Source organism: Cnephaeus nilssonii (genome assembly GCF_951640355.1).
Source record: "Cnephaeus nilssonii genome assembly, chromosome: 5".
Lineage (NCBI taxonomy): Eukaryota > Metazoa > Chordata > Mammalia > Chiroptera > Vespertilionidae > Cnephaeus > Cnephaeus nilssonii.
In genome coordinates, this window is record NC_137076.1 from 80,186,554 (window position 1) to 80,212,586 (window position 26,033).

At 52.6% G+C, this 26,033-nt stretch overlaps 1 protein-coding gene across 3 annotated transcripts in view; it reads right to left on the reverse strand.

The window, feature by feature from the left end:
- The window catches only part of NRG2 (neuregulin 2), a gene marked incomplete at its 5' end in the record, with an annotated part of 227,170 nt that overhangs the window by 18,968 nt on the left and 182,169 nt on the right, over positions 1 to 26,033 (reverse strand). For all 3 annotated transcript variants that reach the window (XM_079773216.1, XM_079773215.1, XM_079773217.1), the window contains 3 exons: positions 3,679 to 3,799; positions 12,727 to 12,845; positions 19,816 to 19,987. In XM_079773216.1, coding sequence (XP_079629342.1) covers positions 3,679 to 3,799; positions 12,727 to 12,845; positions 19,816 to 19,987 — 412 coding nt within the window. The remainder of the gene's footprint in view (positions 1 to 3,678; positions 3,800 to 12,726; positions 12,846 to 19,815; positions 19,988 to 26,033) is intronic.

Genomic DNA, 26,033 nt, shown 5'->3' on the forward strand with positions numbered 1-26,033 from the left:
CATCTTTTGTGGCCACTGAGTTGCACAACTCAAGGTGGTGCTGTGGACATGGCCTGCAGCATGAACATGCCCCCGGAGTTGTGCAATATGGTCCTAACCTTCCTGCCCTGGGAAAGTGTGCTCCCCGCTGGCAGTGGGGGAGATGGGCACAGCGTGGAGGGGGGAGGACTGACATCCATGCTGTTCTTTGGGCACTGGCTCCTTGGTGGTGGTGGTGGTGGGCGGGGGAGGCGGGCTCCTGGACACTTCCGTTCTCTTTAGCCTTGCTTATTGAGGGTGAACTGCATCTAGGTGGCTGGGTTTCCCTAGAGAAGGTTCTGGGACTGAGCCTACAGCCTTCCTACCCTGCACCCAAGACCAGGTAGCAGGGTCTAGCTATTGTAGCCTATCACCCAGGAGGGGTCTGAACTCAGTGCAAGTGGCTAGCTAGTAGCTCCCACTCCAACAGGGACTGACCTGGCACAGAAGCACAGGGGACAGATTAGAAGGAACGGCAGGTAGCAGCCTTCCTAGTCCTTCCTCCCAAATCATCCACTATGACTACGGGACGGTCTGTGCCCAGGACCGGAGAAGAGCAGGGGTGAGAGAGGGGCAGAGAGGAGAGCCCTCGGGCTATCTCTAGGGTGACAGAGAGGTTGGGACGCTGCCTCCCTGTTTTCCCACCCCAGCTCCATGGCCTCAGTTTCTCCTTTTTGGTAGCCTGGGGATAATGCCATGTGTGCTGCCCTCACCCAGGGGCGGGGGAGGATGAAGGATGAGGGTGCGCCCCGGCTCTGGAGGGAGGGAAGGGGCTCTGGCCTCATGAGGGGTGGGGTGGCGATGTGGAGAGGATGAGCAGGCACATGGGTATGGGATGGGGGAAATCACCTGAACATGGGGTGGGGGAGCAGAAGGAATGGGGGATGAGCTGATGGGAAAGGGAGGCATGCCGCTGGTATGTGCACAGGGCTGGAAAGAGAGTCTTGTTCTGTCATCATCCCCTGAACCAGTCCCCAAGAGTCACGCACCAACCGTGCTCTACAAAACACGAAGAGAAGAGGAGAAAGCAGCAAGAGGAAGTGCGGAGGCCCCTGTCTGGCCCAGACAGGAGACAGTCCCCTTGATTTGGACCCCCCATTTTCCAATCCCCCTAAGTTTTCTTTTTGAGAACAAAATTCAGTATCAGTGACACTGTTTCTTTTGGCTTTGAATTCCACAAAAACAGGAGGGGGGAGTGTGCCTGCTTTCCAACACTCCCTGCAGGGCTCTGAACCAATACACAACAACAAGGGTCAGAAAACCAGGAAGGAAAACGGATTTTTATAGAAACTGGAATGAAACTGACCAGTCTAGTTTCATTATCCAAGCTAAGCGGAAATGCAAAAAAATCAAAATAAAAAGTAAACAAACAGCACAAATGGTAAGACGTGAGTCCCATTTCCTGAGTTCTCTCCTTTTTATTCCATTCAGGTGTCTTCAGGAACCCCAAGAGGCCTGCCCCCCTCCCCTCCCAGCCTACCCACCCCCAGAGTGGCCTCTGGGCTCTGCCCGGCCCCCTCCCCCCTGTCCTTCTCCAGCACAGCTCTGAGGACCTGCTTTCCTGGCGAAATCCCCGCCAGGGATGCCCCTCTCCCTTGAGGGCTCAGGGAGTCAGGGAAGTGGGTTCCAGGGCAGGTTGAGATGGGGAGGTGGTGATTCTGGGTACCAAGTTCAAGCGCTAAGCAGTGACCCCAGTTGTCCTGGTGGGGAGGGGAAACAGGACATTATCTTCACAATGGCTCAGGCTCCTGCCCTCTATTCCTCTCAGATGGAGCTGGGTGGGACCCAGAGGGTCCTAAAGGGTACAGCCTTGATGGCAGGACCCTCTGGAACCCATTAGCCCATCCTTCTCCTTCCCACACTAAACTCTCTAGTGCTGGAGTCCTGGGCCCCAAAGCCCTCTTCAGCCCCAGCACCTGCCCTGGGGGGCTGAAACCTTCCCTACCTGGAGCCAGGGCTGACTTCAGTGCCATTCCTGGAACCCTTCAAGACTCTAGGGTCCAATGGGCGAAGGAAGAGAAGACTGGTGTGTGTGTACTGGGGGGAGGGTGGTAAGCAGGGAGGGCACAAGGCTAGGCTGTCTCTGGGAGGTTTTCCAGAACCCTCTGAATTTCTGTAGGTCTATTCCCAAGAGCTCAGAGCATTATCAAGGCCAGCATGCTCCCCAGGGTCTGCAGAACGAATGTGGCAGCCTCTTAGAGGCAGAGTGAGGGAAAGGATGAGGGGCTGAGTCTGGGCTGGGAACTTCCCTGGGGGACCTGCGGTTGCCTTTGGGACTGTCCCCTAAGATTCAGGATGGGGGAGACGGGAAGGGGAGGGCAGCAGGTGAAGGGTGGAACCAGGGAGGAAGCCAGCAAAGGAGGCCAGCTGAGGTGAGAGGCACAGATCTGCCTGGCAGCCCAGGCCAAGCTAGCCCAGCCCTGTGGGAGAGTGTGAAGGAGGCATAACCCTCTGTTATCCCTTTGTGTGGGGCGGGTGGTCTTTGAAAGTCCCGGGCTAGGGCTGTAGCCAGGAGGGAGCACAGGAGAGCTGAGGAATGCTGAATCTGACTTGTCTGTGGGGAGGGCAAATGCCTCTCTCTGAATCTCCATCGATGCTCTGGTGGCCTTTGCCCAGATGCCATGGGAATGGGGCAGCTTTGGCACCTTGCCAGACCCTAGCCTTGGGCTGCTTTGAAAACCCAAAGTTGATAACTAGACCTCCCTCCTACTCCTGAGGGTCCAGCCAGAACCTGTGCTACCCTCACCAGCCACTCCTCCTCCTCCTCCTCCTCCTCCTCCTCCTCCTCCTCTCTCTGTTTCCTCCTCCTCCTCCTCTTGCACCTGCCCGAGAACCCATCAAGAGGGCGCTGTGGGTCCAGCTGCTCAGAAGGTCTGGCTGTGCCTGAATAAACCCTCTCTGAGGCCCATGCCCTCCTGCCCTGTGTGTAAGCGGCACAGGTGGTTCTAAGCTCCTGGGAGTCCTCCTGAGGCAGCCCTGCCTGGCTGGAGAGTAGCTCTGACCGTGGGGAGGCACAAGAAAGCCCAGCTTGAGCTCTTCAACCCTGACCTCCCCCACTGGGTCACACCCAGAGTGGTGTCCCCACCGGAGTCCCTTCACCCCATAGAGAGGGACTAGGGCCAGGCAGCACCCAGGGCACATCTGGATAGTGGGGTCCTGCCAGGCAGGGAGAGTAGCCAGGTCCTGAGGCGAGCCCTGGGGACAGAGCCCTCTTCTCCCCAAGGGCGCTGGGACTCGCACTCTGCCTGGCCCTGCCGGGCTCCTCACTGCTGGGGGACACACACCCTGGGGAACGTTTATCACAACAAAGTTTGGAGAGTTGCTGAGCAATGGGGAGGGGAAGAAAGAGAGAGAGAGAGAAAACGAGCTCAATGCCCAGGTCACGACTGGCCTCCCCATCTTCCTGAAAGGTGCTGGTGAAGGGGTGGACATCAGGAGATGAGTGGGTAGGGGCCTGGGAAGCTGGGACTGCAGAAGCCCTGAGCCCTTTAGCGCTTACATCTCCCTGGATTCCAGGAAAGGGGGCACACCTCCCTGTCTACACTCCTTGGGGACCCCTTGTCAGTGGCTTGAAGCCCACTTTTCCTAGAGCCCTCCACTTCTGCCCCAGCCTGTCTCACCCTGCTTTTGCCCCCACGCCCGCCCCCACTGGTCACTTACTTGCAGGAGAGCTGGTTGATGCCCTCGATGTAGTAGCAGACGCCTCCGTTGACACAATAGGACTTGGCTGTCTCGTTGCACTTCCGGGCGTGCCCCGACCAGGATGACAGAGTGGTGCTCACTGGAGGTATGAGAGACATGTGCCAGTGACCCACTGAGACCCCCTCTGGGCCCCAGGAACCACCTCCTGCACCGCCCGTCTCAGTGCTCAAAGCTCAGAGACAGCAGGGATGGCTGGGCAGGGAAGGTCTGGTGGTCCCTCTCGGTCACCAACAAAGCAAAGGGGAGGCCACCATGAGCTCTGACCATCTGCCCAGCACCACCCTGCACCCCTGCTCTGGGCAAACCTCCAAAGGCCTGGAAGGTTTTCTGTGTATGGAGGTGGTGAGAGGCCAGCAAAAACTGTTCCCTCAGCCCCCTCCCTCCCTGCCTTCCTGGGGGCGCCACTGCAGGCAGATGAGACACCACGTGTTCCGTGGGGGACAGAGTCACAGGGAGGGGACATCCATATCCACATGCTCTGCTCAGGCTCCCATGGTGGCTGGAAGGACGCTACACTTTGAGGGGAATGGCACCTTTTGGACACTGTCATGTTCTAAGATCTAAGGAGATGTGGGGAGAACCCTCGCTTCCATTTCTTCCCCCTTGGGGGAGGGGAGGAGAGAGCCTCCCGTGAATGTTATAAAGGCCACTGTGCCCATCTCCATGAGCATCCAGGGTCTTCTTTGCATCTGCCCTCGCCAGGTAGCTCCCCTCCTTCCCCACCGCGTTAGCTGTTGCCTCTGGAGGAGCCTTGGGCCTGGGACAGCCCAGGCTACAAACCTGGGCTTCAGGCTGGGAGAGGGCTGGGAACAGCTGGGAGGGGAACTCTAGGTGAGAGCAAGATGGGCTTTAGGGCTGCTGACTCAGACTGCCCGTCTGATTGATCAGCTTCTTTTGATAAGTGAAAACAACCAAAGTTCTGCTTCCCCATGGGATGGCATCCAGAAAGCTGATTTCAAGTGAAAATTCTTGCCCCAAATGTCAGTTTTCATCTGTAAGCTAACCCCCTAGGCTTTGTATCCAGATTGGACAGCCAGAAACTGGCTCCTGCCTCTCCCACCCCCCCAGCCTCTGGGGCTCTGAGGACCTCTCACTCACCCAGCAGCGAACTCCTCACTGAGGCAAACCTTCTTACCTTGGCTGGTCCTGTCTCCTCAGGGGTATTGAGTGTCTACCACCTCGCGCAGTAATGGGGGCGAGAGGAGGAGGAGGTGGAGAGCAGGCACTTGGCGCCCTCACTGTTTAGACATGCGGGGAGACAGATGGAGCGCGGGGACGGGGAGTGTATACACAGCCTCGCCTCTGTATATGTCTGAAGAGCTCGCTGATAAAACCCAGCGGGCAGGGCCAGCTCCCACCTTCCCCTCCACGTCGTGCCTGCCGCTGGTCTGGCATCTTGAGCCCCACCCTGCCCAGGGCTCCTGCCTCCATACACTCCAGGCCCAGCTGGGAGCCACATGCTGGCTGAGAGAGGAGGCCTCCTGCTGGTCTCTGCCTCATTTCTGGGTCAGTGAGACCCAGGGAACTGAGAAAGGGACAGAGAAGAGAAACAGCTGAGGTGACCACGCCTGTGAATTATAAAATCCTGTTGCTTGGAATGACCCTAGAGGTTGTCCTGTCCTTTGGTTACACTGCCAAGGCGGAGTGAGGAAAGAGCAGGGAAGTGCCTGTTCAGAGTCACAGTGTGTGCTGTGACAAGGATCTACGACGCCCGGCTGAGCATGCTTGCCAGCCACGGTCCCTTGTGGAAGAACACATCAGTACAAGACTTGACATAAGCCGATGAATGCAAACCCGATGTGGACCACAGGCCTGCGTCCTCTGAGAGTCTTGGCTAAGCCAGAGAAATCTTGTCCGGAGCCTGCCAGGCCCAGCCTGGCTTCCACTACAGTCATGGACGGGAAAGCCTGCCCATTGCTGCGCTGAGTGAACAGCAGAGGGCAGCGAGGAGGGTAGCAGGGACCAGGACTGCACGCTTGGGTCTGTCCACACGCCTGCCTGCTCATCGAGGCCTTGGGAGGCAGAGGACAATGCCTGAAGGAAGCCAGGGTCCCGCCTGCGATGCCCTGGCCTGGGCTGCCAGAGCTGTGTTGTCATGGGGACTAGAAAGGCAAAAGGGGAGGCCAATGGGGGAGCCCGTCACAGAGTGTGTGGGGGAAGTGACGTAGGCCTTTCTATCTCAGAAAGAAGTACCTCGAGCCTCCCCTTCCCCGCCCCCCGCCCTGTGATGGCAGGGCCTTCCTAAGTCATTGCAGTGCAACTCTGTGGGCTCTCAAGGCAACACGTCCCTACTCCCTCGTCGCCGTGCTCTCCGGTGTTTGGGGAAGTGAAGATGACATACGGACTCCAAGTTGCGAGTCTGGCTACTCCTTTGACACCTCCACCCCAAACTCAGCTGCCAATCATCTGCCCAGCCAGTGACTGCAGGGAACAAACCTATTACCTAGGCAGGGGTCCTCAAACTTTTTAAACAGGGGGCCAGTTCACTGTCCCTCAGACCGTTGGAGGGCCGGACTATAGTTTAAAAAAAACTAGGAACAAATTCCTATGCACACTGCACATATCTTATTTTGAAGTAAAAAAACAAAACGGCCAAAACACCCGCATGTGGCCCGCGGGCCGTAGTTTGAGGACGCCTGACCTAGAGGGTATCTTTGGTTCTCTTCCTCCTTTATTTTCCCCAGCTGTCTGTCACCAAGGGCTGCCTTCTACCTCTGCACGAGTCCCTATCCATGTCTCACTCCTGCCTCCCCAGCTCTGGTCGCATGGTCTCTTCTGTGCACGACTATCATAGCCTCCTCACTGGTCTTTCTGCCCTCACTCTTGCCGTCATCTCTAACCATTTCATTTTGTAGCTGCCAAAGTGGTTTTTATTCATTTTTAATTTTTAGTTAATCCTTACCTGAGGATATTTTTCCATTGATTTTTAGGGAGAGTGGAAGAGAGGGGGAGAAACAGAGAGAGAGAAACATTGATGTGAGAGAGACACATTGATTGGTTGCCTCCCACACATGCTGACTAGGGCCGGGATTAAGCCTGCAACCAAGATACATGCTCTTGATTGGAATCGAACCCAGGACCCTTCAGTCCAGAGGTCGACACTCTACCCACTGAGCCAAACTGGCTAGGGCCAAACTGGATTTTAGAATATTGGTCAATCATTTCCATTATCAAAATCCACCTATGGCTTCCATTTGCACTCAGAATAGAGTCCCTCAACTTTTCCCAGGTCCAATCTGGGCCTTCCCACCTCTCCTGCTTCATGTCTTATTCCTCTCCTGCAGTATATGCAGACGACACTGGCTTAGTCCAACTCCTCTAACAAGCCAGGTGCCTTCCTGTCCAGGACTTTCAAAAGATTAGTATCTCATCTCTGGTCAACTGAGTGTGAAGACCTGAGGCTTGCCAATGGCCATATGAGTGAGTTTATACGTGGATCCTGACCCGCTGACCCCCACCCCAAACACCCAGGTTGAGCCCAGAGGCCCTGATTGAAGTTTTGTGACAGGCCCTGAGCTGCAGGAATCAGCTAAGCTATGTCTGAAAGGTAATAAATGTAGTTTTAAGGCACTAAAATAATAAAATAAAAATAAAAAATCAGTATCTCAGAGAGGCTGCTCAGGCTCCTCCTTACTTTTCTCTTAGCGTTGTATATCTGTGCTTGTAGTGCTTATTCTCACATAATTAAATGACTAGTTGTGCAATTACTAGCTGTTTAAAGCTTAGCCCCTCCCCTCCACTAGAACGTCATCTCCATTTGGGCAGGGGCCCTGTCTATCTCATTTACCACTGAACCTTGGCTGATGAGGATGTAGCTTTTCTGTAGATTAAAACATTGTTTCCTGTTAAATGCAAATATCCCTGGGAGGTCATCAGGGATGTGAAAATCAAAACCACAGTGAGATACCACTTCACCCCCACTTAGACAGCTATAATAAAAGAGACGGATAATAACAGTGGTGGTGAAGACGAGGAGACATTCAAACTGTCATGCAATGCTGGTGGGAATGTAAAATGGTACTGCCACTTTGGAACACAGTCTGGTGGTTCTTCAAAAAAATTAAACAGAGGGTTATCATGTGGCCCAGAAATTCTACTCGTAGGTATGTACCCAAGATAATTGAAAATATGTGTCCTCACAAAGACTTGTACACAAATGATACAGCAGCATTATTCATATAGCCCAAATGTGAAAACGAACTTGAATGACCCAACAACTCAGTAATGAATGGATAAACAAAATGTGATGAAACATTATTCAGCTATAAAACGTAAAGTACTGATAAATGCTACAATGTGGATGAACCTTAAAAACATATCAAGTGGAAGAAACTAGTCATGAAAGGTCATATACTGTATGATTCTATTTATATAAAATACCCGGAATAGGTAAATCTATAGAGGCACAAAGCAGAATAGTGATTGCCAGGTACTAAGGGGAGAGATGAATGGGGAGTGACTGCTAATGAGTATTTGGTATTTTTTTGAGTCAATGAAAATGTTTTGGAATCAGTGGTGATGGTTTTACAATTTTGAGAATATACGAAAACCCATTGAATTGTATGTTTTAGAAAGGGTGGATTTTGTAGCATGTCAACTAGACCTCAAAATTTTGATTTAGAAAAATGCCTGGCACATTAGCCATGAGTTTCTTGGTGTAAGTTTCCCGGGTCCCTGAAGAGAGAATGGGCCAGGAGGGGGCAGATGCTATGGATGCTCTCCCTGCTGCCAGCTGCGGCAGCTGTTTCTCCCTCCCTCATGGAGAAACCTCTTCATCCCTCAAGGCTCCCCTCCCACTTGCCCAGAATGCCCCCTTTCCCGTTGATAAAGCTGCCAAAGTTGCCTATCCTTCCTCTTCGGTGTGTTAGGACAGGCAGACACTTCGAGTTCAGGTTTTAGCTTCCTGCCATTTAAGGAACTTTGTCAGAAGCCCGGACTGCCTCCCAGAGCTCAAAACAAGGTGTTGCTGAGTAAGGCCTGCTAAATGTGTGAAAGTGCATGTGTGTGTGTGCCTGCATGAGTCAGAGTGCATGCGTGCATGTGTATGCGATTAAACAGTTAGCCTTTTTAAGCCTCCAGGTAATGGACAGGCCCAGAAGCCTCTCCAGGGCTTCCATGGTCTTGTGACACCCCAGGCCAAACGTGCCTGCCATCTGGGTGAAGGACAGGCGGGTTTGACATCTGGGACATACAGTCACCTGGGACATTCCCAAGTTTTCTTTCACCTGGGGACGAGGCAGCTGGCTTCTCTAATTCAGAAGAGAATTGGAGAATTCCTTGGACTGGACCAAGCAGATTGTTTTTGTTAAAAGCACCATAAACTCCTTGTCTCCTCCTCCTTATCCCAGCCAACTCAGAAACGTGCCTCTTATGGGCTGGCAGACCTGTGCCTACAAGAAGGGTGCCCTGTGATTTGGGGAAGGACCATCGAGGTGCCCTGGAACAGAGCTACAGTAGCAAAGAGCCACCATGATGCTCCTTGAGCAGCCACTGCTCCTTGCCAGCCCTCCCATGCCTTCTTCTGGCCTGCCCACTCCAGTAGCCCTGGCTTCCCTGGGGCCCGGGCGGGCCAAACCTACCCACCTTGGGATGAGTCAGAGGGGGGCAGGCACAGAGGCCCGTTACCGGCCCTCGCCCTCTCCCCAGGGTGTGGTTGCTCCTGGGTTCCACAGGAAAACAGGGAGCCTGGGCATCTCTGCGTGGGAAAACGTCCCCAGCAGGGGCCTCCGGTCCCCTTCAGTGACCCCATTCACCTCCCCACATCAAGAGTAGGATCTTCCCTGCCATGGACTGAACAGAGCAACAGAAGAGGTGGTCGTGTGTGTGTGTGTGTGTGTGTGTGTGTGTGTGTGTGTGTGTGTGGAGGTGGTGGCGGCGGCGGCAGCAGCTCAGGGCATAGGGTCAGCCTCAATGTCAAACTCAGAATCCCAGAAGTTTCTCCATGAGCAAAGGGGCAGGGGCTTAGAGATCATCTAGCTGAGCCTCAGATGGGAAACCCTAAGACTAGGGAGGTAGAGTAACTCGTCCTGGGTTGCCCCTTAGAGCTGGGATGAGACCAAAGCTCTGAATTCTTTCCGCCACTCTGCCCTGCTGCTCTCTGGCCAGGCTGCAAGGACAAGAGGCAAGGAGCCACCTGGGAAGTCCTCAGGGCCCAGCCTAAAGCTCCACTGTCCGGTTCCCTAACTGATCAGAACATGGGCTGCTGAGGGCTGTCAGGAGTTTGGGTGTAGGGGGAGTTGCAGCTTATCTTAGGGATCTCACAACAGTCCTGAGCCTTAGGTCCCCAGCCTTGTGCAGGAGAGAGGGCACCCCTGTGGCTTTCGCATGGCAGCCCTCTCCTCCTCCTCTGCTAACCGCACACCTCTAAGGAAGTGCCTGCCCCGCCCCCCGTAGTTCTAGTACTCTGCCTCACTCATAGTACTCTGCCTCTCAATACCCCCTCTGCACACCCACAGGCCTGGCAATCACACAATCACACAGGTGGCACCTCACCCCCCTGAGCACGGTGACTGGGCCAATCAGGGCACGTCACCTGAGCAGGGAGCCGTCGGAATCCACCTGTGTGATTGTATGAATGGACACAGAGACAAACTATCCCTTTTCCCTGGGTGGCGAGCTGGGATGATATAAACCTGGAGCTTTCTGAGGCCATGACCTCCTCTTCCCTATCCATTCCCAAGACACGGAGAAACCCATTTTCCAGTAGGAGAAAATGGGGCTAACATGGTAGGAGAGAGCATCCTGACCCTGCTCTGAGTTCTTGTCATGTCTGGGGCCAATTCCGCCTCTGGCCATCTCAGTTTTATAAGCCAATAAATTCCTTCAGGTAGTTTTAAGTTAGGTTGTTGTCAGCTCTAACCAAGAAAGTTTTGAATAATGAAATAGGGCATCTAAAATACAAAGTGGATCTGAGACTGTCTGCCCACTCTGGCTGAGGCAGCAGATGCTGGATCCATTTTCCCAGGCTTGGGACAGGTTGGGAGGAGCCGGGGGCCCAGGTACCCCCAGTATAACCATGCCCAGGCTGGGGCATGTGGGAGTCAGTTAATGGCCTTGGAGCAGGTTCCAAGCCCTTTTATATAATATTTCCCAGGGGCCTGCTGTAAGCCAGGCACTTGTGCTAGGCCCAGAGGCAAGAGTAGTAAACAGCCCCACATAGCCCCCTGGAGTGCATGGTCTAGCTGTTTGACTTTGGGAAGAATATTTAACCTGTCAGTATTATAATTTATAAAATACTTCAGCCCGGTTGGTGTGGCTCAGTGGTTGAGCATTGGCCTATGAACCAGAAGGCCATGGTTCGATTCCTGGTCAGGGCATATGCCTGGGTTGTGGGCTCACATCTCCAGTGTGGAGCATGCAGGAGGCAGTTGATCAGTGATTCTCTCTCATACTTGGTGTTTCTAGCTCTTTCGCCCTCTCCCTTCCTCTCTGAAATCAATAAAAAATATATATTAAAATACTTCATGGCCTTGAGTACGGGCTCAAGAGACAATGGAGCCTGATGCAGAGCAGCTCTCAGCAGTTGTGCCTATTATTGAGACTCCTGGGAGAAGGCATCATCCCGCTCTCCCCACTCCTGGTTCACAATTGCCCTGGGGAGCTCATACCCACAGAGAAAGCTCAGCAACTCTATGAGAGCTGAAGAACCTTCGAAGGCTAGAATTCAAGAGCTACACAAGACCATGGTTGACCAAGAAGTGGCCCAGGACTGGGCCTCAGGCTGGGCGTGGTCAGGGAGGAAGGCTGCCTGGGAGAGATGACCCAGGAGGAGAAATAATGATGGGATGCAAGGGACAGGCTGCAGGCAGGACTGGGAAGATCCTTTGGGCCTCCCTTGAGAGCTGGGCTGTGGGACAAAGTATTTGTTCTGTGGCCCCAGGGTGGGTGCATGACAGGATGAGAGCGTCCTGAGAGGCCTTGGCTCTGGTTCAGGTGATTAGGGATAAAACCCGGGCTGAGGTTGCTCCTGAGGTGGGGATGGAATAGAAGGGACAGGTGTGAGGAAGGTCCAGAAAGAAGCCTGACCAGGATCTATTGGATACAGTGGCAAGGGAGGCGGAGGAGCCTGAGAGGCTGGGAGAGCAGGGGATCCCTCACAAGACAGGACAGACAGCGTCTGCGCCAGGTTTTCCTCTGAGGGCAGGCCCAGGGCAGCCACGTCCGAGCTCTCTTTGGACCCTGCTGGGTTCAGAGTCCCGAAAGGCTATATGGTGGAAACACAGGTGGGCGAGGACAGATACAGGATCAGACTCTGTGGCAGGGACAGGACTGGGAAGCCGACCCAAATAACCAGGGAGCCAATGGTATGCTAGGCCTGGGTGTCAGGAAGAAGGAAGAGTTCTGTGGGGTGTGCTAGAGTCTCAGAGGGGAGCAGCCTGAGGGACTTCCCCAGTCAAGGGCCCCAGAGGACAGACAGCCCAGCAGGAGGCAGCCTCCATGCTCAAGCTGGAGCGGGGATGCAAAGGTGTCTCGAGCTTCTGACCTCACAAGTCTCCAAGGGAGAGAGTGACATGCAGAGCAGGGGCCTGCCATCCCGGAACAGAGGCTGTCCCCAGGGTCAAAGGCACCCAAGCCTCCCCCCACGGCCCTGTGTAGACGGCTGCCTGCACTCGCGTGCCCAGCAAAGCAACAGGCACCCGGCAGCCAGCTCGCCCGCGCGCACACACCCTGGGCCTGCCTCTCCTTGGAGCCCGGTCCTGGCAGCCCAGCCTGCCATAATTGCCTTCTAAAAATATCCTTCCCCCACCCCCACCTCTTGATTTCAAAATATTTAGTTTTTAGGGTATTTAAAATGAGAGCTGGCGGCTCTTCCAGGCCCCGATAACAAAGCTAAACATTTATGCTTCGACTGCATTTCTCTGAATCGGCCCAGATCTCGGGGCTTGATATGGCAGCAGCAGGAGGGAGGGGAGTCAAGTGCAAGATGGATCATGTGCCGGCCTCCCCGGGGCTGGGGGGCAACTGGAACCCCTATAGGACCCCTCCCTCTGTGGGCGGACTACCTACCGCTGTTGACGTAGAGCCGGCCTCTGACCGTGTCCTTCCCCAGGATGTTCTCAGCCTCGCAGACGTACTCCCCTGCGTCCTCCACCTTCACCTTGTTGAACTGTAGTCGTGAGTTCTTTCTGGTTAGGGCGGTAATAAAAGGGGGAGAGGCGTGAGCCGGGGCCCAGGCTGGCTGTGACTCCCCAGCGGTCACCCAGAGGTCACCTCGCCCTGCAGAGCCACCGTGGCTGCGAAGTGTGGAGGGGAAGCGGAGTCTGAGGTCCGGGCGGAACACTGAGTCCCTGGAGCTGGGCGGAAACCCGGGCACCAGGAGAGCAGAGGGCAGGGCTAGTGGCTACACACATGTTCCAAATCTACGAGTCTCCACGTCCCTGTTTCCAGGGCTGGTCCTTATTTGTAGCTATTTTCCTGGGGGAGGAAATCGGGGTCCCTTAGGAAGTCACATGGCCACCTCCCTCCTCTTCTTCCAGTGCCCCTGCCCCAGGCCCAGTGTTTTGCCCCGAAACAGGTCAGCCACCGGCTCACCAGCTACCTTAGCCTTTCCTTGGAAGTGGCAGCCTGTCACTCTAAATGCAAAGCCTATTCCCAGATACCTACGGGGAGGGGAGTGGGGTGAGGGAGGCTGTTCTGACAGGTTTCCATGGCAACTGTGCCCAGTCTCCCAGCTCCAACCTGTGGCTCTCCCCTAACTTCACATTAGCCCTGCCACTAAGGGGCACACTGTGGCCTCTCCAAGGGGCTTTCACTTCATTCATTCATTCATTCAATAAAAGTTTACTGAGTGCTTTCTGAGAGCCAGGAGCTTGGATAGCTTAGGGAACGAGATCCTGTCGTTGTGGCCTGATTTGACCGTCATGGCTAATCTGGAGGTGGTGGACAGGACAGCACAGATGGGAAAACTGAGTCTTAGAGGGGCTTCTAGACTTGTCCGAGGGCACATGGCAAGGCAAAGGCAGAGGTGGACACAGTGCTGGAGTTGGTGAGGGCATGGGCTTTCCCCCGGAGACTGACATGGGGTAGACCCCTCTGTGGAGGACTCTGCACCCAGCCCCTGCATGCCGAGAGACATGGGGCCAGGCCTGCGCGGGGACTCCAGTGCTGTGTGTGACTCTAGGATACCTGGCCCTGGTTCTCCCCTTTCCTGGAGACCCTGCCAACCTCTCCTTCCTTCCCAGAGTCTCTCTGCACCTGCCCCAGGGAACCTGGGCTCTGCAGGTTCTGGTCACATCTCCCACAGCTCGCTCTGCCCCAGTGTTCTCCAGGGGCTGGCTGGAGCCCCAGATGAAGCCCGGGACCCCAGACTGGCCCCCAAGAAGAAACAAGAAGTAGCATGAAAATTTCTCTCCAGGCTGTAATCTCCTCCTCTTTTTAGTCCCGAATTCAAACACCAGATTCACAGAATATGTGTGGTGGGTTGGAGGGGTGGTGGAGCCCAGGGGTGTAGAAAAGGCGATGAGGAAGGACAGGGGTAGAGAGGTCAGGCCAAGGGGAGGAGATGGCAAACGGACCCACATCTCTACCGGGGCTGTGCTGTGGGCACCAGTCTCCTGGGCTCCACCTCTGCATCTGGGAGTGGGCCTTTTCCCAGGCCGCCTCACTCCAAGATTCCCCAAACAAGGGTTCATGAGGTTGTCTTATTTGTAGGCCCTGTTGCTATGGCAATATCCTTATTGATGTTACAGTGACAGCTGCCTGACCCTCCCACTGCCCCTCCACCCCACCCAGTTTTTGCCAGCTCAAGCCAGTCTGTGTCTCCTTGGCCTGGTGTCTGCCTACAACCCTCTTCTGTCAATTCAAGTTTGTTCCCTTCATTAAACAGAGCCTGGGAGGCCCCTCTGGCGAAGACAGCATCTCTTTCCTGGCTTCAGCCTAATTACATGCCACAAAGCCCAGCTGCCTCAGGACCAGGCTCCCCAGCCACCAGATCTTTCCTGACACTAGACAAGCAAAAGGAGGGGGGGGGGGACCGCCTGAGGGTCACAGGGTCACGGTAGAGCGGACCCAGAGCCAGAACCTCCTTGTCACCACAGCTGAGCTCAAAGGACCTTCCTTACATGACACCATATGTAGCAGGACAAGGCAGAGCCAGGCTCACAGATGTCCGGAGGGATTAAGGCTCAAACAGGAAAGAAGAGCTTCCACATGAAAGTAAGACCCGGGGAAAGCGGGGAAAGGCGTGGGGGGCCCAGGGAGAGCCGCTCCCCTTTGAGAAACCAGGAAGAGGCAAGGGGACAGAAAGAATGACCCCTACGTGTACCAGCTGTGCGACGATACTGCCAGTTCGAGGGAGGTGGGCCCCAGGCTTTCGAAAAAAAGGTCCTGGGGTCAGAGCTGAAGGCGGGGCTCTGTGGGTCTCCCCGGCCCTGAGGAACGAGAGGGGTGGGGATAACACACACTACGTTCTCTCCTCACTCCTAGCCTCCTAGCTGCAAGGACTCAGGACTCTCTCTCCCACCCCCGGGCAGGCCTGGCGCCCCCTAGCCACCTTGCCTCGGGCCTGCCCCTGTGATGGATGCCCCTCCCTTCCTTTCTCAGCCAGTCTTTTGTTGGCAGGGATGGGATTTGGGCTGCCACGTCCTCTACTCGCACATTTTCCTCAGCGCCTACCTCCCTCTGCTTGCCTGAGGGGCCTGTCCCAGCCTGCACCTCATAAATAAGGGAACTCACGGTTCTGCAGGGGAGGGCCCGGTTCTGCAGGGGGGGGGGCCCGTGCCCAGGGTTTGGGGGGCCAGTGTTCTCCTGGCACAGGAAAGCTTGGGGAGATACCTCCTGCGGCAGCCCCTGAGGCAGACGGCACCTGCCAGGGAGGGGGTCTCTGCAAGACCAAGAGCAATGTCAAGACAGAGTGTGGCCTGGGCAGAGGAGTGCTAGGGGGCCAGAGAGCAAGCTGTGGTGCGGGCAGAAGAAAAGAGGATGCTGCCATCCAGGAGACCCTGCCCCTGCCCCCATGCCAGGGGAAGTATGAGTGGAGGTGGCAGCTCTCTGAGTCACAACGTGGAATCAGAAGTTCCCGATCATGGCCCGCTCCTTCACTCCGCCCTCTCACTGCTGGGAGCCCAGGGGCAGGCTGGGTGGAGCAAGGATATTTCAGAAAGGCAGCAGCTAGGATGGGTCCCTGACAGGAAGGGGACGGGGGCACACTTCAGGCTCTCAGGGGTCCCTGATACCCAGGAGAAGGCCTGACCAGGCCCTGTTTCTTGACTGGCTGACCTAATTGTTAGATGAAATGGAGGCTTGACCAGGATGCTGAAGTGTTCAAAGTCCAGGTCACCCCAAAGGGCGACCTGCCCAGTCCTACTGTCACCCTCTGCCAGGCCATGCAGGGGAGACGGGTATGGGGAACCCTCTCATGCTAGAAAGAGAGACAGCCCCCAACAATGCAATGGAACTGTGTTTGAGGCATTATGACAGGAGGTGACGAGAGCTGCCTGGAGGGCTCAAGAAGGTGTCCCAGAGGCTATGACATTTAAGCTGGGCCTTGGAGAACGTGTCCAGGGACAGTGTGTGTGTGTATGGGGGTCTGCTGCCAGCACAGGGGACAGCCTGAGCCCAAGTCCAGGGCCATGACAGGAACGAGCAGAGGTCGGGAGCACCGAGGTATTGGGGAACAGCGGGGCAGTGACTTAGAGGCCTGGAAGAAAAGAGTCGGAAGGGCCCCAAGGCCTGGGCGGTACCTGGCATACAGCAGGCACTCAAGATCTGTCATGTAAATGAATGGAAGATCGGATATGTGCCCATGTTAGAAAGATCATCATCCCCCGTCAGAGTCATGGGAGTTGGTGACTCTAGAAGTCTAGAATAGTAAGCAAAACCGGGTGGATGAGATCCACTTTTTCTGAAGAAAGGGTGGAGGCCTTTACCTGCATTCTGCACTAGAGGCTCGACTAGAAACCCTGTGAAGGTCGGGGCCATGCCAGTTCCATTCCCTGGTGTCTCTCCAGCCTCTGGCAGAGTGCCTGGCACACAGTTGGTGCTATGTTAGATACAGAAATGAATCCACAAAGGGCCTATGACCAGAAAGGGTGGGGACAGCCAAGAGTGGGAGAGTGGAGGAGAAGAGACTAAAAGCTAGGAGACCAAATACGAAGCTCGCGAGGCAGGGAGAAGGGTGCTTCCTTCCGGAGAAGTGGTACCCAGCTGGAGGGGACGGCATGGGGGCAGTGCTGAGCAACAGGCATCTGCTTCTGCCACAGCTGAGAGGGCAGCACGGGAGGGTGAGGCAGGGCCAGAGGGGGCAGGAGGGAGAGGCCAGGCTGAGGCACTCTGGATTAGAGATGCCTGTGGAGTATCTAGTGTTTAGCTGGCAGCATGGGTCTGGAACTAGGTTTTAAAAAAAGCCATCAAACTGGAGATGGAGGCCTGGGGTCATCAGATATGAGAGGGTGCAAACACCCACAGGTGGAGAGGGAGGGAGGCGAGTGAAGCTCAAAAGACAGGAAAGTTCAGTACTGATGGCGACTAAGAGGGTGGTTAAGAGGTGCAGGAGGACCATAGGGGCAAGGGAGCACGTGGCACCCAGGCCTGGAGGCGCAGGGCCAGGAAGCTCTGAAGTCGCTGGGTCTGTCAAGAGCTGCAGCCATGGGGGTGGGGCTGTATTTGCAGGGCAGAGTCTAGTGGAGCTGAGAGGCGTGGAGGACAGGAGAGTGGAGTCAGTGGGCATGAAACTGACTCCGTGTGGTGGTGGAGGGAAGAAGCAAGATGGGGCAACAGCTGGAGGAGGACGAGGCACAGCAACGGGGAGGGAAGCGATGCGAGTGGGCTTGTGAGGAGAGAGAGAAAGGCTGAAGTCACCAGAGAAAGGATCTTGTTGGTGGCGCAGGGGCTCTGAGGGTGTGCGTGCTCCTGTGTGTGGGTGAGTGTGACTGTGACATGGGATCAGGAACGGGGGGGTGAGGATGGCCAAGTTGTGGACGTGTTTCAGAGTAATGGGGATACAAGGGACAACCCTCTCTCCTGCTTCTGTTTTCTTTTCGGAGATGGCCTCTCCCCTCCTTCACTGAGACGCAGAGGTCCGGAGAGAGGGTTCGCTCTGACCTCCCAGAAAGAGAGGACAGGCGCCCCAACAATCCCAGAAGCCTGTCCATTCCTTTCTCCAGCTTGGAGCCAGTCTTGGGCAATGGGAAGGGGTGGGGTGGCCTCAGAAGGTGAGCTTGGTGGGCAACCTGAGTTTCTTGCTAAATATGTAGATTGGGGACACACAAGACCCCTCTCCCCAATTTCCTTAGGATGCAGCATTCTCTCAGCCACAAACCTTTGATCTAAACCAGTGGTTCCCAACATGGGCACACACCCCGCAGGGGGACAATTTGATTTTTAAGGGGGGCAATTTGAGAATGAGTTATGAACAGTCAATTTTTTGCTTGTCTTATGGTTCTAGGGGCCTCCTATACAGTATCTATAATAATAAAAGCATAATAGGCTAATTAGACTGGATGTCCTTCCAGAAGACCTTCCGGACAAAGCCGTGGCGGCGGGGCGAGGCAGAGGCCCTGGGCCGCCATGCCGAGGCAGAGGCAGCCGCCACGGCGGGTGGGGGACGAGCCCCTTGCACTAATTTTGTGCATCGGGCCTCCAGTATAAATATATATTGTGACATATTCATGCATTTCAGTTCTCTGTTATGTGTTTTGAAACTTTATTTTCTATTTTTCATATCACTTCATATTATATTATTTTTTAAAACAATTTCTTAGTCATTTCTTCCTCAGTTCTTCATCTGTCCTTTTGTTCTTTTATTTTTCTCTTTCATGGTTGCCATGTTCTTTGGAAGCTTGTTTAGACCAAGTTAATGGCCTTTTTAGGCTTCCTCCATGTGAAAAGGAGTCCACTTTTTGAATAATAAGAATTATATGTCACGGGGGACATCAGGATTTTAGAGATGCCTAGGTGGGGCATGGCCAAAAAAAGGTTGGGAACCACTGATCAAATCAAACTCTTTGTAAATTCCAATTCCGCCTGGACCACTTTCCAGGTGACCGGTTTTGCCTCTGCTCCCCACTCTTGAAAGGACAGTCAGAGAACTGAAGTGCCTCCCAGACTCCTTACCCCCACACCCTCTTTCACATATTGGAGACGGAGGCCTGGGGGCAGAATGTGCACAGCGAGGGTCACACAGCAACCCAGGAGCAGCCGGAGCCCGGGCCTCCCATCACTTTCTGTTGTGGGGCAGGCTGGGGTCCTCTAAAATCATCCTTGTTTGCATTTGGGGGGCAGCGAGGAGGAAAAGGATAGCCAGGGAGAGGGTGGCTGTAAGATACTCCGGAGGGGCAGGAAAGACTAGGGTGCTCTCGGCTAGAGAGGGAGGTACACCTGGCCCTCAGGGCCGACAGAACAGAGGTCAGGCAGAACTTCCGTTTAGCAGGCAGACGGGGGCTTCCCCTCGTGCTTGTTCTGCCACCCAACAGTCTGTCGGGGGCTGTGAGAGGCAGGAGAGAGGTGAGGAGCTGCCTTGGACTCCTGGCTTCTCTGGTGCCCGAAGTCCCCACTTGACCAACCCAAGATGGAAGAGAGGCCATCTCCCACAGCTGGAGGCTCCTGAGCGTCTGAGTCACTTCTCTGGAGCGCTGACTCCAGATTAAAGACAATCCCATGTCATAGGGGGAAACTGTCTGAGACACAGACTCCCCCAACACTAGTCAAAGCCATGTGCCCTTCCCCCTTAGCCAGCTCTCTGCCCAGTTCAGCTTGCTGAGCTGAGGAACCAGCCCATCACCACACACGACCTCCCAGGTGCATTCTGCAGGCAGTCTTTCCCCCAAGGACCGCCAAATGCTGGGCTTTCAGACACTGTGGCAGGTCCTTTGAGAACTTCTAGGACAAGAGTGGACCTCCACAGGCAAAGCTGACTGACAATCAAATTGCCTTCAGCCATCCAGAGACATTAATTAAGGATCTATAGTCTGAAGACACGGGGCCAACGTAACCAGAGGAGCCCAGGGTTGCAAGGAGAAACTATTGGTGCTGGCAAGGAAGCGGGGTGGGGAACTCGATCCACAGGTGAGTCTGGGGACACAGCCCTAGGTTCTGCCAGCTCAGGACCCTCCTTCTCAGGAGGGAAGATGCCAGGAGGGAGGGATGGCTGCTGCTCACCTGCCATTGCCGTACTTGATGCGAATGTCGCGGCTGCGGTTGAGCTCCTTGCCATCCTTGAACCAGCGGTAGGAGGGCAGGGGGTTACCGGCCACTGCCTCACACTTCAGCGATTGTTTCTCCCCCACCTGTCCCGTCTGACTCTTCATCTTCTTCAGCTTGGGCCGGGTGGCTGTGGGGGCACAAGGCAGGGAGGTGAGCATGGCAATGATGGGCAGTGCCAAGCGTGAGCAATGGAGGAAGGGCCACTGGCCTTGGGCCGGGCCTGGGGAGCTGCCCCTCCAGGTGTCCCTTCCTAGTTCAATTCAACAAGCATTCACAGAGGGTCTGCGCTGATGCCGTGTGGCTGTTACCCGGAGAGAGCTTCCCTTGTGCCTGGAATGGTACTGGGAGCTTGGCATACATTATCTTATGAAAATAACCCTATTAGTTCACTGCAATGATTAAACCCATTTACAGATGGGGAAACGGAGGCACAGGACGGTGAAGTCACTTCCGCAAGGTGATGGAACTGGGATTCAAACCCAGGTCTCCTTGACTTCAGTGTTCACGATCTAACTTCTGTCCCGGGCGACACCGGCAGACCCAGGTGACAGACAGCCCCTCCTCTCGGGGAGCTGTCACCTGGCATTGACACACAGCATGGCTCGGGGAGGCAGGAAGGTGCTGAAGCCCAGAGGAGCTACCCCAACTCAGACTGAGGGAGGAGCCAACTCAGCTAAGAGTTAAGGGCTGGGGGTAGAAGGAGAAGGAAGGGAGGAGGTCAGGCCCGCCATTTTAACAGATGATATATTCACACGATTCAAAATTCAAGAGGTGAAAAAGGACATATGGCTTGAAACAACAAGTCTCTCTCTAACTTCCCACCACAGCCAGATAGTTTTTCTAAAAGGTAGCCAATTTTGTCAATTCCTTTTATAGCCTTCCACAGATCTTTATGCATATACAAAACACACACATTTTAAACAAAATGGAATCATTAGTAACATACATAAAACCCTAGTATTCACATACCCTTTTCTTTTTTTTAATTTAAATTCTTTATTGTTTAAAGTATTACACTAGTCGCCTTTTTCCTCCATTGATCTCACACCTTTTTCCTATAGCATCATTTTCAGGGTTGCATAATATTCCAGTACGAGTCTATCACAGTCTATGTGACCAATTCCTATCATGGGGTAGTTAGCAGGTTTTCTCCCCTTCCTTTCTTCCCCATTACAAACAAGCCCAGAGGAACATCCTTGCACTTCTGCCCACTGTATACATTCTATATCCACTGCACACACCCAGTGTACACTGTTGTACAGGTAGGATGGCTCTTGACTCAGACTGCCTGGGTTCAAATCCAGGCTTTGCTACTTGTTAGTTTTGTGTCCTCTGGTCATTGACTTAATTAATCCGTTTGCACTTCAGTTTCCTTGTCTGTAAAGTACAGGTGATAACAGCTCACCTTGTGGGATGACGGCTGTGAGGATTATATGAGATAATGCGTGTGGAGCTTGGCATGCACCGAGCATTTAATAAAGGTTAGCTATTATTGTTATTATTATCCACAATCATTTCCTAAGGCGATCTTCCTAAAAGTGGAATTGCTGCGTCACAAAGGTTTGCAATCTTCCTCAGCGTTACGGTTGCCAAATTACCTTCTGGAAAGGTTGCATCAATCTGTACTCCCACCAGTGAATGACAGTGCCTGTTTTTTTCCACACCCTCACCAACATGAGGTATTATCATGTATTTAATCTTCACCAATTAGCTAGGCAAAAGATAACGTCTCTGTTGTTTTAATTTGCATTTATTTGATTCCTAGTGAGGCTGACCACTTTTCCTAAGTGTATCGGCCCATTGTATTTCTTCTTTGTGAACTGTCTGTTCTTGCCCGTACTCCGTTTTCCTATTGGGTGCTCACCTTATTGATCTGTAAAAGTTCTGTATACATATTAAGGCTCCAAAGCTTTTGCTATATTTCCCACCAATTACCTGCTTCTTATATTTTATAATGGTTTTCTTTTGGACATCCAGAGGTTTTATGTATATCAACCTATCAATCCGTTGGGCTTTCTGGAACTTCATAATTCTAAATGGGATTGAAATCCTGCCTCAGCATCCTCCCCCCTTACCTACACCCCCACCTTCCTGGGTCCTCAGTCATTGCTTATCAATAGTTCTTAACCTTACATGCTAATAAGAATCATATGGAGAGCTTTAAAAATTATGTAAGTGCCTAGGAAATATCCTAGACATAAGGAAACAGAACCTGTGAGAGTGGGTCCAGGTATGTGGGTTTAAAAAATAAAAATATAACATACATATAGGAAAGTGCACATATTGTAAATGTATAGCTCATGACTGGTTACTAAATGAACACATCTTCACAGGTGGCTTTGCTCTAAGGTTAGGCTGACATCCAGTGAGCTAACCTCTTGGCCACCTGTGATCTCCAACTAGTCTCCTCCCTCTTCTTGTGAACCAGGGAAACAGAAAGCTCCTCTCAGGTTAGAGAGTGCTGACCTTCACTGCAGTTCTGAGACCGGGGCCCTTTAACCACCCCCTCCATGGGCCACCTCCCTCCCAACAAGCCAGGGTGAGGGCGGGGGTGATACCTGGTGAGAAGAAGTGGTCACTCTACTACCTTGTTTCCTGACCTGAGTCCTGGTGCAACACTGTGCACTAAGCCTGAGGCCACTGCTTAATGGTGGTGGTGAAGGGGGCAGGAGGGGGCAGTTACATAGAGACTCCAGAAACAAGAGGCATGACCCCAATTCAGAGGCCCTGAGAACTGGGGGCTCCAAAGTCATTCTCTGCCACCAATGGGAAACCCAAGACTACATTTCAGGTCACAAAGAGCCCACCCCAACTAGTAAGAACCCCATGTGACCCAATAGCCACTTTTAAAAAATATGTTTTTATTAATTTCAGAGAGGAAGGGAGCGGGAGATAGAAAAAATCAGTGATGAGAGAGAATCATTGATTGGCTGTCCCCTGCACACCCCCTACTGGGGATTGAGCCCCCGCAACCAGGGCATGTGCCCTGACCGGGAAACAAACTGTGACCTCCTGGTTCATAGGTTGATGCTCAACCTCTGAGCCACACTGGCTGGGCGCCACTTCTTGATAGTCTACTCACTTCAGAATAATTCCATCTAGCTCACTCATTCCTCATTCATTCATTCATTCATTCATTCAACCTGCTACATGCCAGGCACTGTCCAGATTTGGGGCCCTGAGAATACAATAGTGAACAAGACAGATAATCTTCCTGCTCTCATGAAGCCTGAACTTGAGTGAGGAGGAGGCACAATGACAAATAATCACCAGGATCTATGAGGCAGTGAAAAGCAGCTGGTTAACAGAGGCCCATGTGGCTGGAAGATTCTGGAAAGCAAGGGTGGTATGAGGGGATCCTGGAGAGGGAGGCCCAGGTGACTGACATGTGGCTATCTGAGACAGGACAAGAAGTCTGGATTTGTCCCTCTTCTCCTTTTCTTGGGTAACCCCACCCCCCTTTTTTTTAAGCCCTTGATCAACATTTCTTGCAATTTCCTACCCTCTTGTGCATGCAGAATTGGAAATTCTGCCAGATGACTAGGAATTAGGCCCCTGGAGAATTTTGAAGTATGACAGACCTAGATTTGAAATTTGGCAAACTACTTTCTTAGCCTAAGCATCAGTTTCTTTATCTGTAAAATATACACAATAACTAGCTGATAGGATTATTGTGAGACTTAAAGGAGTTAGTGAATGTAAAGTGTTTAGTACAGGGTTCAACAAATGCAAGCTAATATCTGAGAGTCCTGAAATAGGGTTGGTGGCTGAAGAGGAAGGGGGTTATTTGCTGGTGTAGGGTGGGTCCAGATTTTTGGGCTTTGTCAAAGGAAGTGAGGGATGTCCAGTCAGACACATTATTTTGGTTGCCAGTTGCTGAAATAGTTCCCTGCCTTCGTACTTGTGGGCTGCAGTGCTTCCATAGGCTCTGAGGAGAGGATGCCGGGAGTGCCCAATAAATTGCAAATGTTTTTAAAGCTTTTTTTTTTTTTGGTTAACGTTTTATATGCCTACTAGAAATTGTAAAATTATCTATGTAGATCATATTATATTCCTACTAGACAGCACTGGTCTAAAGGATGACAAGATAAAAATAGCCATATATTTGAATCATGTTGTGCTCTTTACAAAGAGTTTTCTTTTGGTTCTTAACAGTTCCTCACAAGAATCAACTGAGATACAGTAATCACCCCTTGCTTCCCGAGGTTTAATTACCCACAGTCCAAATATATGAAGTAGAAAATTCCAAAAATAAACAATTCGTAAGTTTTAAATAGTGCGCTGTTCTTAGCAGCATGATAAAATCTCACGCTGTCAGGCTCCGTCCTGCCTGGGACGTGAATCATCTCTTTGTCCGGCATATTCACGACTGTTAGTCACTTTGTAGCTGCCTTGGTTATCAGATGGACTGGCTTGGTATTGCACTTATTTTACCTAACAATGGCCCCAAAGCCATTCACATAACTTTTATTACAGTATATTAGTATAATTGTTCTATTTTATTATTAGTTACTAGAGTCCTGGTGCATGAAATTCATGCATTTGGGGGGTGGGGGGTCCCTCAGCCTGGCCTGAGCCCTCTCACAGTCCGGGAGCCCTTGGGGGATGTCTGACTGATGGCTTAGGCCTGCTCTGAGGGAAGCGGGCCTAAGCCATCAGTCGGACATCCTTAGCGCTGCCCCGGAGGCAGGAGAGGCTCCCGCCACCGTCACTGCGCTCGCCAGCCGTGAGCCCGGCTTCTGGCTGAGCAGCGCTCGCCCTGTGGGAGGACACTGACCACCAGGGGGCAGCTCCTGCTTGATCATCTGCCCCCTGGCGGTCAGTGTGTGTCATAGCGACGGGTCATTCTGCCATTTGGTCAATTTGCATATTAGCCTTTTATTATATAGGATTATTGTTATTCTCTTACTGTGCCTATTTTTAAAAATTAAACTTTATCATAGGTATCTATGTATAGGAAAAGACAGTATATATAGGGTGTCCCTCAAAATGTATACACACTTTAACAGCTGATAACTCAATTTTCACTCCTTTTCAGGTTTAACTGATCTGAAATAATGGGTGAAGCCAGACTAAGCCTTGAACAAAGAAAATTTATACTAAAGTGCCACTAGACTTTTTTTTTTAATGGGGATACATAAAAGATAAAGTTTATGGTACAAAACCAGCAACAGTTGATGAATTGAGGGCACACAAATGCAAAACGAAATGATTTTTTATGTTTGCGATTCTACTGCTTCACGTTATCAGCAGTGCCAGGAATTCAGTTGGAATTCAGACATTGACAAAAAATTATTCATTTCTGCAGATTCTTTTAAATTTTGAAAATGAACTATATGTTAATAAACACTGATTTTATAATAATTCAAAGTGTGTGTACATTTTTTTGGGACACCCTATATAGAGTTCAGTACTATCTGGGGTTTCAGGCACCTACTGGGGTCTTGGAACTTATCCCCCAAGGATAAGGGGGGGACTACTACATTAAAAACCATGTCTCCCACTCTAGCAATGTCTGATTCTGGTCCCTGCTCACAGAAATCTTAGTTCACAGTTCTTTGAAAGCCAAAGATACACATTTTGAAAGGGAATAGGACTCTGAGAACAGACTTTTTTCTTTTTTTTTTTTTTAAATTCAAGCAAGTCCCTTGGGGGAAGGAGCAGCAGCTCAGGTGGCAGGAAAGAGAACACCCACCAGGTGGCACCCTGAAGAATGCCCGGAGAACCTCTGCAACCTCACTCCTGGGCGCGGAGCTTTCTATGGTGAGGAGTATGAACAACCGCCCCACGATGGCCCTGGATTTGTGTTGCAGATGTGATGGGAAGACATCAAAGGCTTACAGGTCAGGAAATGACTTGCTCTTACATTTTGCATTTTAAGCTCATTCTTATTCTGAGCATCATACTTCTCCCACTGTGGCTTCCAGCCACGGGATCCTTGGGGACACCTGGGACAAGGCTAAGAGGTTCCTCACACAGTAGACCTTTAAGGACCTGGAGAGAGTGCTCACAGGGCCTCAGATACACGTAGGCCAGCTCTAGCCCCTGCCTGGGCCCCCGCTCTGATCTGGGTCCAGTATTGTCTGGGTTTCTTGGGTGGACTCGGACCCAGAATGCTAGTATGAAAACCACTGTATCATGTCCCCAGAGTGTCTTGAGGCCAAAGCAGAACC